The sequence below is a fragment of the Cebus imitator genome, unplaced genomic scaffold, assembly GCF_001604975.1.
Source record: "Cebus imitator isolate Cc_AM_T3 unplaced genomic scaffold, Cebus_imitator-1.0 Scaffold16, whole genome shotgun sequence".
Taxonomy (NCBI): domain Eukaryota; kingdom Metazoa; phylum Chordata; class Mammalia; order Primates; family Cebidae; genus Cebus; species Cebus imitator.
The window spans coordinates 2,757,208-2,776,882 of NW_016107331.1; the positions used below are offsets into that span (position 1 = coordinate 2,757,208).

At 36.3% G+C, this 19,675-nt stretch overlaps 1 protein-coding gene across 5 annotated transcripts in view; it reads left to right on the top strand.

Moving 5' to 3' along the window:
* ATG10 (autophagy related 10) overlaps positions 1–19,675 on the top strand; it is a 281,245-nt gene that overhangs the window by 180,103 nt on the left and 81,467 nt on the right. For all 5 annotated transcript variants that reach the window (XM_037731180.1, XM_017507852.2, XM_037731185.1 and 2 more), the window contains one exon: positions 8,517–8,655. In XM_037731180.1, the coding sequence (XP_037587108.1) occupies positions 8,517–8,655 (139 nt within the window). The remainder of the gene's footprint in view (positions 1–8,516; positions 8,656–19,675) is intronic.

The following is a 19,675-nucleotide window of genomic DNA, read 5'->3' on the forward strand; positions in this document are numbered from 1 at the left end:
CAGGTAGTGAAGGCAAACCAGTTCATGTCATAATTTTGGCTCTTGGTAAATAAGTTTTCCTGAATTTATAATTCCATAGACTACGAAAGTAAAGAATCATAAAGTAGACCCTTCATATATATGTGAGGCAAGACCTGGAATGGTCCACTGACCACTTGCATAGCATCACAGGAGTACTGTTGGTAGGGTAAATTCTTAAAACCCATCTCAGAACTCCTGGATTAGAATTGTGGGGGTGGAGGCAGGGAATACATCTGTTTAACATTTCCCTCCCCCGAGAATCTGATGATCCTTACAAGCTGGAAAGAACCCTGGACCTGGAGCCTGAAGGCTTAGGTTTTTGCCCTGGGCCAGTTTCTTACTTGTTGGTGACCTTGGGCCTTCCTTCTAGAGGAGAGGAACAAATGACAAAATGCACATTAATTGGCTCAGAAAAACTGTTAAAGTTTCGTATGTCACATGTAAAGGGTAACTTGGAAGAGAAGCACACTTGACCAACTTCTGAAGCTTGAGAAATTTTTAAGAGGTGAAACATTTTCCCTCTTCCTAATAGTTTGTCATGATTTACATAAGGAATTACTGGTTTTCGTATCCCTTATTCTGCTAATTCTTTCACTTGGCTAGGAGTGGTGGCTCACACCTGTAATCCCAGCACTTTGGGAGGGCTAGGCAGGCGGCTTACAAGGTCAAGAGATCGAGACCATTCTGGGCAACATGGTGAAACCCTGTCTCCAATAAAAATACAAAAATTAGCTGTGTGTGGTGATGCATGTCTGTAGTCCCAGCTACTCAGGAGGCTGAGGCAGTAGAATCACTTGAACCCGAGAGGCAGAGGGTGCAGTGAGCCGAGATCATACCACTGCACTCCAGCCTGGTGACAGAGTAAGACTCCATCTCAAAAAATAAAGAAAAAGAAAAAGAATAAGTGATAAGTGGAATTAAGTATTATTACTATTTTCTCCTGCCAAAGAGCCTGTGTTTTTTTAGCATGGACTCTAAGAGACAGCCTCTTCCACAGTTCCATCTTTTACTTGGCCTGTTTGCAAGCTTCCCAGCTCCAGGCATTAGCTCTCTTGCTGTTTCCTGTGCAGTCTTAAAAGAAACAGGGTCTAGGAAGCACAGTGGAGCCAGCTGTAAACATCCAGAAAACTGCCAGATGTGCTCTGGCTGGTTTCTCCATCCCCTCCCTCTTGCCTTGCCCTTGAGCATGCCAGCCTGCAGAAGAGGATTTAATCCTGCACAGGAAACAGATTATTCCTCTCAGTGGGAACCCACGTTGGCCATGCTGATTCTAATTCACTTTGGTCTGATGTAGCAGGGAAAGCAAAGAATGGCACCTTTTTTACCCTCTTTGAAAACAATCAGTAGTAGTAGTGACAATATTACTGGGAAGGGGAGAGCCTCACTAAGATACTATACTTGGGATCATCTTGTAACCACCCTTTTTTGTTTCAGTGTTGCTTTGGATGCTGTTAGACATATGTCAAACCTGCTGATATGTACCAGATACAACATTTATAGTTGCTAAAAGAATGACGTTACTTGCAAAGGTTCTTGTGACAGTCACTTACTCAGAAGCCACAGTGATCATGGAAAAAGTCATTCTGGGAATTAAGATAGTGAAAAGATCACTCCACTCTAAAATGATGAGCTATGAAACAATCAAAACAAGAGCTGATTACTTGAAGTCCCACAGATTATTTTTATAATTCACTTTAAATATTTTAATAGTTAAAATTCTTTATTTCTTAAGAACTTGATTTTTAAATGGTTTGTCAAAAGGCTTCATCAATCTTTGTCACTTCTGAAAATATTAAACCACCATTGGTTCAGGAAAATCAGCAAATGAAGAGTTTATTACATCACATCTTTCCATTGTGATAAGATGGTTTCTGTGTCCAGTCAGGACTGTCTTTGAACCAACACTGCCCCTCTGTCACTATTTGGTTACTTAGCTATGATTCCAGCCCAGTAGTGTTAATTTGAACTAAAGACTTGACTGGTAGAAGATAAATAAATCAACTCTCTTTTCCTCAAGGGATGTTATGAATAAAGCTCATTACTTATGTTTGCTCAGTAATAGTAATAGAGATTATTAGTGATAGAAGAAAAGTTTTTCTTCCTTCCCTGTAGGTTAAATAGAGATATGGATCTCATTTCCAGGGCCCAATATACTATTTGGGTTTGCTTTCAGTAAAATATCTATGAAGTGTGTTCAGCATGATCCTCATTTAATGGGATTTAGTTGTAAAGCTTAATTCATATCAGATTTTCTAAATGAGAGATCACTGTCAACTTATTGTTAATTGAATTCAATAAAATCAAGGTTTCTATAATTAATGTGAACCACTTAATCTTTTAACTCTTGAATGAATGTAATTTTCTAAATACACATATCTTCATGAAATGGCAACATTTTGAGAAAAATCAATATATTGTTACTTCTTTTTTCAATAACTCTTAATATCAAATTAAGTACAGCTGGTCCCCCCATATCTGTGGGTTTCACATCCATGGATTTAGACAACCAAGATCAAAACTGTAGTTAGAACTATAGTGGTTGTATCTGAACTGAGCAGCTACAGACCTTTTTTTCTGCCATTATTCTCTGAGCAATATAGTACAGCTATTTACATAGCATTTACATTATATTAGGTATGATAAGTAATACAGAGATGGTTTAAAGTATGGGAGGATGCGTGTAGGTTATATGCAAATACTATGCCACTTTACATAAGGAACTTGAACATCTGTGAATTTTGGTATCATCAGCGTGGGGGATTCTGGAGCCAACCCCCCATGTATACCTAGGGCTCACTGTCTACCCAAATCCTTTAAAAATCACATAATAAAATAAAAATAATGAAAATATTAACTAACTTAAAGTGTTACTATTATGGGGTTCAGAACATCAGTCCAGATGAAGCATAGTAATAGTTAAGTGGCATACTGCAGTATAAAGAGCAGTGGTTTCGGTGTCAGTAGACAAAGGTTGTAGCCTTTCCTTTACGTCTAACTATAGTAGTCCTCCCTTGTCTGTGCGGGAGATGTTTCAATGGATGCCTGAAACCACAGATAATACTGAGCCCTGTTTATACTATTTTTTTTCCTATACATAGCTATGACAAAGTCTAATTTATAATGAGCAGAGTAAGAGATTAACAACTTCTTTTTGGCAAATCCAAATTGCCAGCATCACTACCCTTGTGCCATGGGGCAATTATTATGTAAAATAAAGGTTACTTTAACACAAGCACTGCGATGTCACAACAGTAGACCTGAAAGCCCAGATTGCTACTAAGTGACTAATGAGCTGGTAGTGTCTACAGCATGGATACTCTGGACAAAGGATGAGTCATGTTCCAGGAAGGCGGGATGGCAGGAGATTTCATCACACTACTAATGGCACACAATTTAAAACTTACTAATTTTTTATTTCTGGAATTTTTCACTTAATATTTTCAGACCATGGTTGATTATGGGTAACTGAAAACTGTAGAAAGTGAAACTTTGGATAAGGGGGAACTACTGTACCTAGGTGGGATTGGGCAAGTCACCAATAAGAAGGGTATTGTTGTTTGTATCTGCAAGATGAGAGTGTTGGACTAGGTGGAATGATTCAGGTTTCTTTTCATAATTAGAGTTCTCTTCATTCTGTGTTCAGTTCTGTAACATGGTATCAGAAACTTTTTTATCCTAGTTTTTTATTTTAAATAATTTAAAATAGTCCTTAAAGTAGAACAGTACAATGAACACCCAGGGACCCATCAAACAATCTCAGCAATCACCACTCCATGGCCAGTCATACTTCTTCTATACTTCCATCCACTTACCCCTCTTCTGTATTATTTCAAAACAAATCCCTGACATTAGACTCTCTTTATTAACATGATCCCTCTGTCATCTGTATTATTCGTACCTTGAGGTCTTAAAAATTTTATTTAGATTTTAATAAGACTCAAATTGCCTCACTGTTTCTATGCTTTCCATTTTTTAATTGAAATTTTTTGAGATAAATATAGGTTCACATTCAGTAATAAGACATAACAATCATATCTACCCTTTACCTAATATCCCCCAGTGGTAATTTCTTCTGAAATTGTAGTATAATATCAGAACCAGGATGTTGACATTGATTTAATTCACTGATCTTATTCAGATTTGCCTAGTTTTACTTATACTCATTGTGTGTGTCTGTGTGTGTATGTTTGGTTCTGTACAGTTTTATCACATGTGTAGGCTTACATATCCACTACCGTGGTCAAGGTACAGAATAGTCTCATCACCACAAAGATTTCTCATGTTGCCCTTTTATAACCAACCCTCTGACCTCCAGTCTCCCAACACTAATTTGCTCTTTGTTTTTTCATTTCAAAAGTTTTGTCACTTCAAAAATGTTATATAAGTGGAATCATGCAGTATATAAACTTTGGAGATTGACTTACCACTTAGCATAATTCCCTGGAGATTCATCCAGGCTGTTGTGTGTCAATCATTTGTTCCTTTACATTTCTAAATACTATGGTATGGATGTACCACAGTTTGTTTAACCATGACCTATTGAAGGACACCCCACTGTTTCAAGATTTTTGCTATTCTGAATAAAACTGCTGTGAACGTTCATGCACAGGTTTTTCAATGCTCTGGGATAAATGCCTGAGTGCAGTTGGTAGGTTGTATGGTAATTATGTGTTTACTTGTATGAAAAACTGTCATAATGATTTTCCAGAGAGGCTGCACACTGTTTTATATTCCAATCAGCAATATATGATCTAGTTTCTCTGTATCTTCACCAACATTTGGTGGTGTCCACTATTTTGTTGATTTTAGCCATTCTGATAGATATTTAGTGATATCTCATTATAGTTTTAATTTGTATTTCCCTGATGGCTAAGGATACTGAATATCTTCTTTATGTGCTTATTTGGCATTGCTATATCCTCTTTGGTGACATTTTGCATCTTTACTCCCTCCTCCATTTACTTGTTTTTAGTCTTTGGGATGGGGTGGGATTGCTGGTAAATTACCTATGAAATTTGTTATAATATACTTAGAGAGGAGGAAACAGATCTTCAGACTGAAATAGAAAATGTTGCTTACTAGGGTTCTCAGCTCTGTACTAGAATCTCCAGGAATACGAAAATGAGTAAGACAAGAACCTTAGTTTTGAAGTTCTAAAACCATCTGGCACTTTTAACTGGAAAGAGAAGCAGAAAATATGTGGAAGTCTGAGACTTCCAAATTGCATGACTTCAAGGAATGATATTTTTATGGACATAATAAAGGTGGCGACGACTGATGGAAAGATCCTAGCAGACACAAATCAAGGACTCAGATTCATCTAATATGAGTAAAGCATGCAAAAATGTCATTGAACATAGACGACTGCCCAGAGCAACACTGGGTGACATAGTAACAGTCCTAATTAGAGGACAAGTACCCCTGACATTCACAACCCACAAAGACTCTCAGCTGCCAGTGAGAACAATGACTGGAGTGAGACTTCTAACAGGCTTTTCAAGAAGCTTGTTCTGTCCCCTCTCTCTGATTTCTTGAGCCTCCTACCTGTTCCAGAGAATATGGATCTATGCCTAATTGATCACCAGTTGCAAGTACCTGGTGCCAATCCCAGCACATTCCTGAGTGCATAAGTTGAGTTTAGGTAAAGGATATTTTTTTCCAAAAATTGTATCTTTACTAGCAGCACTGGGTCTCAGGCAGTCTATTTCTGCACTTTTCTGCAGAAATTAATGACCCAAATCCTTCGATTCAGTATGCACTTAGTGATGGTCTAAGAATAGAAATTGCGCAATAGAGAAGATTAGAGAATAAACACACACACACACACACACACACACACACACACACACACACCCCAAATTTATGGTATGGTGACATTTAAAATCAATGGAAAAAAGATGGACTATTGAAATCATCTGGGAAAATTCTTACCTCACACTATATACAAAACCAAAGTCAGTTGGATTAATGATCTAAATTTTAATTTAAAAAGGTGTGTATATAGTAAAGGAATTTAACATCTTTATAATTTGTAAGACTGAGGTGGGGTACAGCAGGAGGCCTTCTGATGAAAACATGTAACTCAGAAACTTTAAACAGAACAGGTACAGATTTGATGACATAAAAGTAAAAAAAAAAAAACTGTGATAAAAAAGTACAACAAACAATTGAAAGAAAACAGAAAGTGTTGTATATATGTGTGTGTATATGTGTATATGTTTTACACATATCCTTGCACACCTCTGTTTTACTATGGTGTAGACATATATTTTTATCTAATAGTAAGTTATTATTTCCAGTATACAAGGAGTTTATATAATTCAATACAAAAAATGCAAACAGAAAATAAAGAATAAAAACAAGCAAATCATGGGAGAATGCCAATAACCAATAGACATATGAATAGCTATTCACCTTCACTAGTGAGTAACCAAGAAACTAGAAATTAAAACAATGAAAAGTTGACACTTAAAAATTCATCAATAGGCAAAAATTAAAAACAATATTTGGTATTTATTAGATATAGGAAAAGGGCAATCTTTGACATTTTTGCTGGGAATATAAACTGATACATCCTTTTTCTGAGGATAGAATTTCTCAGATTCAGTATCTCTTGAAATTTAAAATGCTCAGACTCTTTGATACAGTGATTCCGCCTTTAGAAATCTGCACCATAGAAAAATACAGGTGTGCAAGGGTATATGTGCTGTGATATTCATTGCAGCCTTATTTGTAAGTAGCAGAAAACTATAATCAACCTAAAATATCTAGCAATATGGAAATGTTAAAAAAAAAAAACAAAACTATGGTGTGGCCATGCAATGAAATATAGTGAAGGCATTAAAAGGCACTAAATCTATAGCAGTGACTTGGCAGCACGTGGCAGGATGCCCATGAGTGAAAATATCCACTCTAGGAGCATATGTATATATAGTAGAATATAAGCAGGGGCGGGGGTGGCGAGGAGGTGTATATGTGTCTATGTATGTATATGTGTTTGTGTGCCAAAAATCAAAAAGTCTAAAAAAATACACTCTGGCCCGTTAAAGATGGTTACAAATCTTAGGTATAGGAGTGCTGGGATGAGGGGAGTTTTATTTTTTCTTTTGTGTGTTTGTGCAATATTTGTAATTTTTCACCATCAAGATAGAATTATTTTATGTTAAGAAAGAAAGGAAATTATAAATGCTAAGCAAACCAATTATTGACCAAAAAGAAAGAATTAGTTTAAAAGAATTGATGTAATAGAAGGTACAGATACTTATGCCTACTGAAAATTAAAAAACAAAACAAAATAGAAAAATATTTTTCTTGCTACTGTATTAATTCTCTGTGTCTGGGATATTTATTTCTGTGATTTCTTTCTGGTTATTTTATTGTGTTTAATTGATAGTGTTTACTGGAGTTTAGTGAAAAATATTTTGTAAATATCTCCACTTGTGATTTATCCATTGTAATATCTCCCCAGTGAACTGACTGTGAGTAGGGAATTACAGAATTATCTGTAAAGGAGATACAGATCTTGAAAGTAGTCTGGGGCTTTGCTTATCTCAACAGAAAACCTTATTTCATATTGATAAAGTGTGAAATCTTTCCTTAGTTATTTCTGATTGTTCATTGTTGTCACTGTTTTAATGAGAGGTAGAAATGAGCTAAACCAACCTGCTTCATTCCTTCTAGTACTAATTTAATTTCAAAGGAAATTCTTCAACCCCAATAAATAAGTGAATGTGAATGGAACCATGCCCTGACTCACTGTGTCCAATACGTTCTTTTAAAAGCCCTACACAAAATAAAAAAATCAACCAGTAAAAAAATAATTAGGTGAGAAGTGAGATGACTATCATCATCTCTGCTTACAAAACTCTATTTAAGTTGACATAAATATTTGCCATCTACTCTATCATAAAATCAAGATTTATTGTAGAAATATACCAAAGATAGCACAATAATGAAGAAAACAGAATCATCTCAGGTTTTGAAATATACCTAACAGATTCAACCTCTTGCAAAATAACTTTCTTATTCAAAATGGAACTGGGAATTGTTCAGCACACAATGAATCATCTTTTGGCAAGTACAATAGAATCTTTAGGGACATTTCACAGCCTCTTGTTCAATTGTTAGGATGTTTTTAGCTTTCACAGGTAGGGAAGAAGGTAGCTTGTATAGCCATCATCTTGTTGCTAAAATTGTACGGTAAAGATTTTTCAGGCAATAGATCTTTGCATTTTTTTCTTTGTTTTTCTGTATCCAGATCTGCTTTGTCCCTCAAAAACAATCTGGAATTACTTAATGCTAATGTTTTCTGGTTTTACTATTTACCCAGGACTCAAATGTTAAACATTAATATGGGAAACTCCCTTTTCCTTGCCTCATAGCTTTATATTTATTTAACTGTTATTTTGCAAGAGGAAAATCTCCTCTTTTCCTCTCTATGTTAATACTTTTCTTATTAACAAACCCATTTTGTTTCTGTTTTTGCTTTTTTTCAGGAGGCTTTTGAGCTACCCTCAGATGATTGTGAAGTGATTGAAGCTCCAGCAGCATCCCAAGTGATTAAATATGAGTATCATGTCTTATATTCCTGTAGCTACCAAGTGCCTGTACTTTACTTTAGGGCAAGCTTTTTAGGTAAGACCATGTCTAAAGCTAAAAGTAAATTTATAACATTTACATATAAAGCAAAAAGCATATTTGGAAAATTATTCTCCAGAGGGAAAGAAAAATAGAGTTAAAAATAAGAAAACTGTGGGTGAGGTAAGGTTTTACCAGTAAATTTTCGCATGCTTCAGAAAGGGTATCAAGACTTCAGCATGAATGATATCATCCTAGCCTTAAGTCTGATCTTCAAATTCTTGGCCTGTTGACTAAGCCCCCTGGCCCTTTTTCTTTACTTTAAACAAGTAGGAACAACTTAAAGCTACAATGTTTATTTACTTCTAACTTTACAGTAAAAATTTATTTTAATCTCAAATGATCCCATCAACTCAGAAGCCCCTGTGCCTGCTTCCCCACAAGCTAATAATTAAGAAATGTTTATCAATTAGCTTAAGCTGTATTTAAAAATAGCACTAACATTTCCTTCAGCCATCTATACATCTCCCATGCCTTAGCTTCCTGTGATGCTGTTACTCAACTCATTCCCCTGCCAAGAAGGTGGAACACCCTGTCTCCTTGGAGGCCTTAGCTAATAAAGCTTATTTAATCAGCAGCCACATGGCGTCCTCACCCTGCAGCACAGCCATTACTCCCCGCTTGCAGTTCACTGCCTAAACCGGGTCAGCATTGGGATGTGTGCTGCCACCCAGGCCCAGGGACCAAGATGAGCCTCCTGTTCAGCCAACCTCCTGCCCTATTTCTCCCTTTGTATCTGGCCTTATCAGCAGCATTGTTCATTTTGAACAGCCTTCTAACTTTTTTCTGGATAGCTAAGACATCTGAATTTAGCCAATGATATTTTATTTTTAATTAAAAAGTAGCTTAAGCTGCTTGAATATGTGTTTGGTAGATTTAATCACTTGCTGCCTTATATTGTTTAATGGTCTCTAATTTTGCAGTGTTGGCGGTTTAACAAGCACTTAGGATTTAAAACACAAGAAGAAATTCTCATAGACTCCCTGGTGAGAAGATTTTAATCTGAAGTGCAGTTCCTAAGAACTGACAATTTGGGGAAAATTTTCAACATGGGACATGGGGAATGGAAGACACTGATAGTTCACTAATTCACAAACTCTTGCTGTGGATTTATCCATATAATTATCACAAGCCTTTAAAGCACTCATTTTACGGTAATTATATTTGGTTTAGAGCCCAGAGGTTAAAGAAAGTTTCTTGTCAGTGAGCTGTGCTTTACTAAAAAGTAGGAAATATATTTGTTTATTCAGGGGTGGAAAATGTCTTTTCTTGGTTCTGGTTTACAGTGGCTCTACCTTCTAGATTCAGAGATAAGTTGAGGCTGCAGGTAGAGGAAATAGGACACTACTTCTTCAATACTGTACTTTCATATAATTAGTATTCGCCATAAGTAGTTAATCACCAGAGAAGAGCTCCCAGAGACAAAACAAGTTGTTTAGCTTGTCAGCATTAGGGAATCAGAGGTGTTGAAACATGACTGCTTCTAGCTGGAAGTGGGTCTTGCCAAGGCCGGCTGATGAGCTCATATGTGTGCTTTGCTCTTATGTGCCAACAGCTCCCCTTACAGTGCAGCACAGTAATTGTTCCTGCAAGTCCAATTATATTTTAATGACATTGGTGTAGTTTCTGTGATCCTTTCTTCATGATTTTCTATTCTTTAAAAGCAACACAATTTGTATTCTTGGCTTCTATTTGTATACTTTTAAGATGCCCTCTATTTATGCCTAATAAAGGTAAACCAAAACAAGTCATTTATTTTTATATAGAAGCGTTCACTTCCCCACGACCACTGCTTTGTGTTGTATAGAGTGGGTATTAAGAATTTAAAAATTCATTTCAGCCCAGAATTCATTTAGTGCTTGTTCAGGTACATTAAAATACTAAATTTAATTTTTGTGAAGCGTAATGAACGTTTTCTGGTAGAGAAACATGAAGAATCATTCTTTCTTTCCTTTATCATATACTAATAATTTATTTTTCCTTTCCACCTAACTTAACCTGATGGATATTTTTAAAATGTATCAACCTTTACTCTGAAGTCACAATTTTTCATTTATTCCCCTCAGTCTTTCTTATTCTCCTTACCTTTTCTTGTGGTGTCTGATTACTCTGGACCTTCATCTGTTTGTTAAACAAATCTCTGTCAGTGCGGTGAAAGGATTCCTAATGTCTTCCTCTTATTCCAGGCCCGGATTTTTCTTTGTCTCATTCTAAGAGAGTTCCGACCTAGAAAGAGGATGACTGTAAAATTTCTTGCCCAGGGGTCTTTTTTTTTGTTGTTGTTGCTTCAAAAATAGTTCACTTAGCCTTGTTTTTGACAGGTATTTATAATTTCTTTTGCATTTCATTGTTAGTAAAAATTAATTTCTCTGCTTTGCTTTAAATTTTTTCCCTGTACCTTTTTTTTAAAGAAAAGCAAAACAAGTAATAGTTTCCATTTAAATTTACATTGCCCTTTACTTTATCAACTGGTTTAGATTTCAGAAGAAATCTTTACTCTGTTTCTCAAAACGTAAATCCCTTAGACTTTGAGTTCCTTTTATTCCTTTATATGGTCCAGTTTCCACCAGGCCAATTACTAGTAGCCCAGCCTCAACTCACATGCCATTTATTCTTGTCACTTCCATGTCATATTATATCATATATCATATCATATCATATCATATCATATCTTCTTTCATATCACAAGTTGTACTGTAGCAGAAATAATTGTTTATATCTACAAGATTATATGCTAGAACATAGAGCTTTAAGGTAAAAAAAAGAGTGAAGGAAATTGATATTGAGTACCTACAAAGTGAGAAGCTTTATGGCTTTGTGTGCATGCGTGTATAAGCCATATACACACACATATGTGCATACACACAAAACCATAAAAGCTTATACATGCATATACACAAAGCCACACACACACACACACACACACACACACAGCCATATACATACACACATATATATATGTATATATATGTGTATGTATATGACTTTTTCAACTGTGGCACAGCATCAAGTATTTGTTAAGTGAACCAATAATGAAGAATTTCTAGCATTTAAAAATATAGCCCCACAATGGAAACATTGTGATAGTGCCCACTTTAACTGTTAAGCCAGGTTTTAAAAGAGGAAGTAATGCTGGCGTCTCCAGGAGACCTACGACCCAAACCATCTATGTGTCTTTATTCTTTAGTCTGATAATTTTCCGAGACTATAGGAGTAGTGGACTTAGAAAAATGGAACATCCTGAGGACTTAAAAGTAGGTATCCAAACTAGCTGAAGCAGCTGTTCCACTTCTATAAACACATATTTTTATTTAATCCTTGAAGGCAGACAGCCAAGTTGAGACAGCATTCTGCTTCAGTAGAAATGAGATGCCTCTCATTTCTACTACCTTGGTGTACAGGAGCTCAGTTATCAAGTGGATAAGAGAAGAAATAAGTCCTTCCATCCCAATGTTCTGTTTTTCTCTAACCTTTGGTCGTTGTAGGTTTGGGAGAGGTAGTGGTACACAGTTAATACCATTTGTCACTCAGGAGAGGGTGAGATGTAATTGCACTTTAGTTGAGTAATAATAAATAGCCTACACTGGAATAGTGCCTTGTAGTTTAGTAAATCCACTCCCACAAAGCATTGACATCTTCAAGTGCATGCTGTTTTTTTCTCCCCCACTGTTTTTGAAGCACACCATATTAAAGAATTTTTTGTGTCATGCCAAAGCCTTCTATCCACTCCCTATCATTTTTATTCCCTGCCTTTTTTATGTCTCATTTTCCCTTTTGAGGCCTCAATTTTGATCAAAAGCTGGTGGCAAATGTTACAAAGGTGGTAAAACCCTTAGGCACATACATAATGGCTTTTTGCCTTACCAGAGGCCTCGGCTTAAGTATTTTCTTCCTACATTTAGCGAGAGATTTCCATATTTATTTCATCTTGAATTCTGATTTATTTTTTTCTTTTCCTTTGTTCTCAATCTCTATTGAAAAATCGACCAAGTGGTTCTTCTCATTTTCAAAACATTTCATTCTCTGGATAATATATGAGTTCTTCCCGAGAGTTGTTTTGACATATTTCTTTAATTAGTCAGAAGGGCTGCATTTGAATAGAGGAGGAATCATCTTTTCCTCCATTCAGCAAAGGAATGGCTGTCCTTTCTGGAGGCCATTCTATTATTGGCCCAGGAAATAAGGGTATACAATTAAAAATGTGGCCTAAATTTTTCACGTGCAGGATTTGTCCACTTGTTGTAGACCTGAAGGATGCTCATAGAGAAACAGGACAAAATAAATAGTCAAAGAATAATTCCGTCTCAAAGGCAGCATAAACCAAACTAAGATAAGGCCAGGATAAAGAAAGAATGATGGAAAGTTTGGAATTAAGGCAGCATATAAATCATCAAGGAGGAAAAGGATTGTCCGTGATTTTCAACAAGAGGAAGTCTTTGGAGTACATAGAGGTGAATGACAGCAAAACAGGAAAGATGGGTGTTTGGAAGAAGCTGAAGAATAAAAGTAGAATATCCATAGCTCTGTCCAACAACCTGTGGAGGACAGCCACCGGTTGGGTTTCTTGAAGAGGTTAGGAAAAGCATTGGCAAAGGGACGGAGAGTGAGTGCCAAGCTGTGGGGGTTGGAGAGAGCCCAGCATATCTGGGAAACAGTGAAGGACCAGTTTGGAGAAGGGGTTCACTTAGGATGAATTATGGAAGAAATGGTTGAAAAGGTATGTTGAGGTCAAATTGCGGAAGAAAAATAGAAAGGAAGGGATTGGAAGAAATAAAGAAAAAGTGAAAGAGATTGAGCAGAAGTGAATGAGACCAGAGGAAGGATTTCCTAGAAATTGTGACTGAGTAAAACAGAAAGAAAAAGATTAAAGGGTGAGAATGAAATTTGAAAAATAAAAAAAGAAATTTGGCTTTTTTATTATTGTTGTTATTAACTTAATAAAAATTTAAAAACAATAACCTTTTAGAGAAAATGAGTTGGAAAGAACATATTTTCAGGGAAATAATGAGATTTGTGTTGTGCACACAGTAGGCACATTAGTCTATCTTTAAAATATGCTGAAACAAATCACTGCCCAACTTGTAACTGATGTATTATTTTTCTGCTCCTTCAAAGTCATCAAAGCAGTGTTCAAGTCTGTATGTTAGGTGCTGTTCTGAGAAGGCAGAGACTGCATTCCATGGGAGGGAGACCAGGTTGGATGGTGGAAGAAGGGTATTCAAAGTGCTGGTATAGAATAATACAATACTAATACATAATGTGGGGGTGTGAGGTTTGGGGAAATCCAAAAGTACAAATTGCTGGGTATTAATCCCAAGAATTTGGGATCAAAACCTCAGAATACTTTGGATAGGATTGAAAATAGAGTGTTGGCTGGGCACAGTGGCTCACACCTCTAATCCCAGCACTTTGGGAGGCCAAGGTGGGTGAATCACCTGAAGTCAGCAGTTTGAGACCAGCCTGGCCAACATGGTGAAACCCCATATCTAGTAAAATAAATTAAAAAAAAAAAATTAGCTGGGCCTGGTGATGGGCACCTGTAGTCCCAGCTACTCGGGAGGCTGAGGCAGAGAATCACTTGAACCCAGGAGGTAGAGGTCGCAGTGAGCTGGGATTGCGCCACTGCAGCTATGGAGGGAGACTTTGTCTCAGAAAAAAAAATAGTGTCTTCTGCTTTAGAACCAGCAGAACTTAGGCTATCGATATCCAGCTGGTAGTACGGTCCTCAGATTTCTGGATCAATAGTGGTATCACAGGGTTGATGTCTCAGATATATTGTGGATGTAATGTTGCTCCCCTTGGGACCATTTTCTGATTCAGAGGTTTATCAAGAAGGTCTTCTATGTACTTCTACTAGGTTAAGTGCTTCACTTAATTTAAATGGAAAGGTATAATATCACTTGCATTATTCCAAGTTTCTTAACACTGTGTGGACAGTTTAAGATGATTCACAATTGCTCCTTTATGTGCTGCTGGGCATACATTCATAAAAATAGATTGTAACACACATAAACTTTCTCATGTAATTAAAAACCGTCTTACATTTATTTTTCTCTTCAAGATTGCTAGACAAATATATAACATTTTACAAATTGGGGCTGATAATTTTGAAAATATTTATTAAGCAAGACTTTTAAACTATCTATTTGTGCTATATTAGATATGTACCCCTGATTGGCAAATAATTTGATAAGCAGGAAAAGACTTATTGAAGGGTAGATCATAGAGTCACCTGAAGGTGGTAGAATGACAAGGCGAGGGAATATCTGCCTCCCTTTAGCTTTAGTGGTAGAAATGGGGCTCTGCCTCCTACTTATTTTGGAATTTAACTCCCAAATTGGAAGTGTGTTTGGATACTGAGAAATCATATATCTGCTATAGCTGCATGTCCTTGAGTATGAGTTTAAAAAATATATAAATGTAAAACATTTTAATCAATGAATTTTATTATGATTATTAGTCATTATTCTTAGAATGTGCTAATTACTCTAGAAATAATGTTGAACTTTCATCTGTTCATTCATTTGAAAATATTTATACTCAAGGCATAAATGTGTTTCTGAAATGCTGAGATAAATAAAGGAAATCAGAGATGGATGATACCATCAAGGAGCTTACAGTCTAGTGAGGGAAACAAGACAGGTCTGAACTGTAAAATATTCAAGTAGAATATGTTAAGGACCATAAGAGAGGTAAAAATTGGCACCAGGGCTCAGAGAACTGTGACTCTCTTGAGCTGTGGTGATCAAGAGAGGGCTTGGCTAGATATGGGATTTGTCCATGAGTGACAGGGAAAGGATGAACCCAGGAGTGGAAAGAAAACCAAGAAAGGCAAAATTCCAGATACTCATAGTTTAGGCAGTGTTGATGGGGACCACTAGTAATAGTGGGAATAAGAACAATACAATTAATATGTATGTGTAACTTTACACTTTACAAAGAGCTCCTGTGCACAGAGACACATGTAATGTAGTGGTGAGAAGTGCAGGGTCTAGAGTCAGAAAGCTTTGGTTCTGATTCCTAGCTCTGCTGCTTACTAACCATATGATCTTGGGCAAGTTATTGAACATTGCCATTTCCTTTCTTTCATCATCTGAAAAAAAACTGAGTTAGTGATAATACCGATTTCAGAGTTTCGAGGATTCCAAGCTTATATTGGAAATGGGGCTTGCTATTTAGTGCCTTTCAACCATGCTAGCCAAATTATGTATCTAGATCCTCACAATAACCCTAGAAGGTATGAACTGTTGTTGTCCTCATGTGGAGACATAAAAACTGTTCAGAGGGGTTAAATTATTTATTCAAGGGTACATAGAAAACTATAGAGCTGGACCTTAAACTCTATAGCCCATTTTTCACTGCATGACACTTTCATCAAATAACTGAAATTTAAGAACCATATAGGTTAAATTAATTAATTGATGTTATATGCAAGCAAAAAGAAGTTACCATAGTTCATATTTTGGAAATTTCATTTAGATTTCTTGAGATTAATAAAGATATAAAGTCCTAAAATACTTATATGAATAAATACAAATTACAGAATTAGCCAGTATAGTAGCTGATATGAATGTACATGAACAATTACACTCATTTCATATCACAATTTAATTTTCTCACTGAAGCAAAAATGAATTTTCTCCTTTGGTGGAGCTTCATCTCTGCCTTACTGTGGAGTATGACATGAATTTTTATATCTTTCAAAGCTCTGTTGAAGACAATATATTGAATAATGATATCTTTTGTTGTGAAAAGTCCACTCTTTCCTTTGTATTTCTAGTGGCTACATTCAGAACGTTATTCTTAAACTTACTCGGAATTATTTATACTCTCTCTAGTCTTCCTTTTAGGAGTTAAAAAATTTTAGTGAAACCATGCACAGTAAGGATAAAGGTGACTCCAGCATGCTTGCACTACAGTTAGTGCTGGTGAAATATCTCATGCTGTTATTGGCTTCATGAAAACTAATAGCCCTGAGAAATTTAATTTAGAAAGCTGTACATTTTGAGTAATATGTAGATTACTTGACATGTGGGTCATTATTCAATTGAGAGATTTTATATGAAAATGTTAAATGCTACTGGCAGTTGCTAAAGATTGTACTTTTAATTATTCTATTTTTCACCTAATGTCTCTTCTTTTTTGTCACTGACATTTTAGATTACTGACAGACCATTCCTTTAGTTTAAATGTGTATTATCATTCCAAGTAATACTGGCACATAGTAGGCATTCACTAAACACTTGTTATATAAATGACCTCAGTTTACCATGCTAACTATGTAGGTTACTGCTGAAATTATCTTGGCTTCTACTTCAATTTTTCAGGTATTCAAGGGATTTTACTGAGCTTCTCAGCCTCAATGTGATTAATGAAATTTCTAAGCATGTTAAAATTGGTGCTATTGAGTATCTTAGGTCTGAAACAAGGGTGTTGTTGATTGAGTATGCTTATGTCTCCTCTGACTGAGGCCAGATGTAACAAATAGACCCTATTAACATGGTTTAAAGTTTCTGATTGAAGATACATTGAATTGAACATGTAGGCACATAATTATGTGTTTCATGCACTTAGGCAAGTATTTATGTCCATATTTTAATTTTAAGTTTTGATCTTTAGTTTTCATAAATAAATGGCTATATACAACATTCTTCAGGTTTCTGCTTTGTTTCTGTGATGTGGTTCTTTATACGTATATAAATATCCCAATTCAATTGTTTCAGTGGCATTTCTCAAGTATCTGTTTTGCTTTTGAAATAATTAGAGTCATGATCATATTTGAATGCATTTTAGATATCAATAATGTATGCCAGGATTTTGAAGATATTGCTGGTTAGATTATGTCTTTTTGTTTTTGTATGGAAGATCCCAAAAACTAACTTTTGTATGTCCTTGATGTTGAAGGTGTAAACTGTGCCTAGGCAAACCAGGGATGAAGGCTTAGGGAAAAGAACCCGTATCATACCTCATTAGGTTATTGTTGTCATAGAGACAAAGCTATGTTTACCCAGACCTTTTACGGTGTAAATGGTCAGCCGAAACTGGAGAGATTTGCAGAGATACAGAGGAAAAGCAAAATTATATGCTTTTGCCAGCCATACTCTGATTATGCAACATATTTTGGGAACTGCTGGTTTTGAAACTTCTTACAGTCCTTGTGGTTAAAAGTTGGAAGATGGTTACCCATTAAAGGTGAATTTGTTTGGTGACAACAAAATCATTTGGAACTAAATATATAGAATAAGTACAATTTTTTCCTTTGATTTAAAGCTGTTTGGGACTAGTAAATAATTAGTTACTTGTCTGGCTCCAAAGGGAGTTCAAAAGTTCAAAGGCAGTTCCATTGACAGCATTGCAGCATTGTTGGAAATAAATATTTGTTGAACTTGCTGAATAGTCAGGTAACCTCCCTAGGTGACAGTTTTGAAGAACAGTGGTCTTTTGAATATTTAAGACTTGATATGTTTGTTTTAAAAACATGTAGTCCCACAAGGCCTAGCATACCACCAGCAGGGGGTGCCAAACACAGAACTTCGGGAGGTGCTAAAGAGACTTTGCAGTAGCCCTTGAGATATAGCCGTTATACGCCTAGAAGAAGCAGATATTTAACAAAAGTATTGTAATTGCTTGTTGACCTTCCTCAGTTTTTTTAAGGGGGTTATATTTTAGAAGTTGGAGACCATGGTTTGGAGAGGCTAGTCCTGGAAGTCACGACTGTTTAAGCATCTCAAGCAGTTGCATCATTGTGGATGCAAAACAGACTTGGGCTCTGTTACGTTATTAACTTTTCCATCGGTTTCCTCATTTGAAGAAGCTACTTTTCAAACAAAGCTCTGGTTACAAGAATCAGAAAAGCACCCAAGTTGGTTCAGAAAATTGGGGTGAGGAGAAAATCGGGCTTATTCTGCAGAAAAAGAAATAAAGCTTTGCCAGGCCTCATTGGGACTACAGCCAAAGGACTCCACTGAGGTAAATACTTTCCTGGCCTCTTGTCTCTGCCCTTCCCTATATGGCCACATTTTTGTAAAAATGGAGTCTCACTTTGTTGCCCAGGCTGGTCTGAAACTCCTGGCTTCAAGCAATCCTCCCACCTGAGCCTCCCAAATTGCTGAAATTATAGGCATGAGCCATTGTGTCCCGCTGTTTTTTTTTTTTTTTAAGGTAATGAAAGTGTGCTAAAATTGATTGAGGTGATGATTGCACAACTCTATAATTAAATTGTATACTTCACATGGATAGATTGTATGTATGTGAATTATATCTTGATAAAGCTGTGTGATTCTTTTAAGTCATTGTCTTTAAGTGACGAATGTTAGTGATCTGCATGTAGTGCCAGTGATCCCCTGCCCACCCCTGGTGGTCTTTCCACTGGTTGGTCCCTTTCCTTGGAAGACTGTGCCTCCCAGTGTTTGCACACAAGCTACTTTCTCACTGAAGTCTAAAATTGCAAACCTGCCTTTGGCTGGCACTTCTTAGCCTGCTCTACTTTTCCTTTTCACCACAGTATGTATCACTTCCTAACATAATATATAATTTACTCATTTATTTTGTTAATTGTGTACTGTCTCACACACACACACACACACACACACACCCCAAGGTAACATGTAACCTTCATGAAAACAGGTATGAATGTTTTGGTCACTGATGTATCACAAAGACTTGGAACAGATGCCTGGCATATAGTTGGTGCCAAATTATATAAAACATCTACTTCTAAAATTAACTTCTATCCAAACCATTTACTCCATACTTACATTGTTGCCTGAAATACTTTAAGGAATAAAATTAAAATCATTACTGATTATCAGATATGAAACCCAGTGTTCTTCTCTAGGCCCGTAAAGCATTATTTTAGGGGAAATAAGAAAGGCATTTTTCGTCATTTATCATTTATTCGGTAAATATTTATAAACCATTGGCAACTCCTTTGCCCTCAGAGGCAGCGTGGACCAGCAGGAAGAGCACTGGTGAGTCCTGAGATCTGGATTCAGACTTCAGTCATGAACTGGCTGCA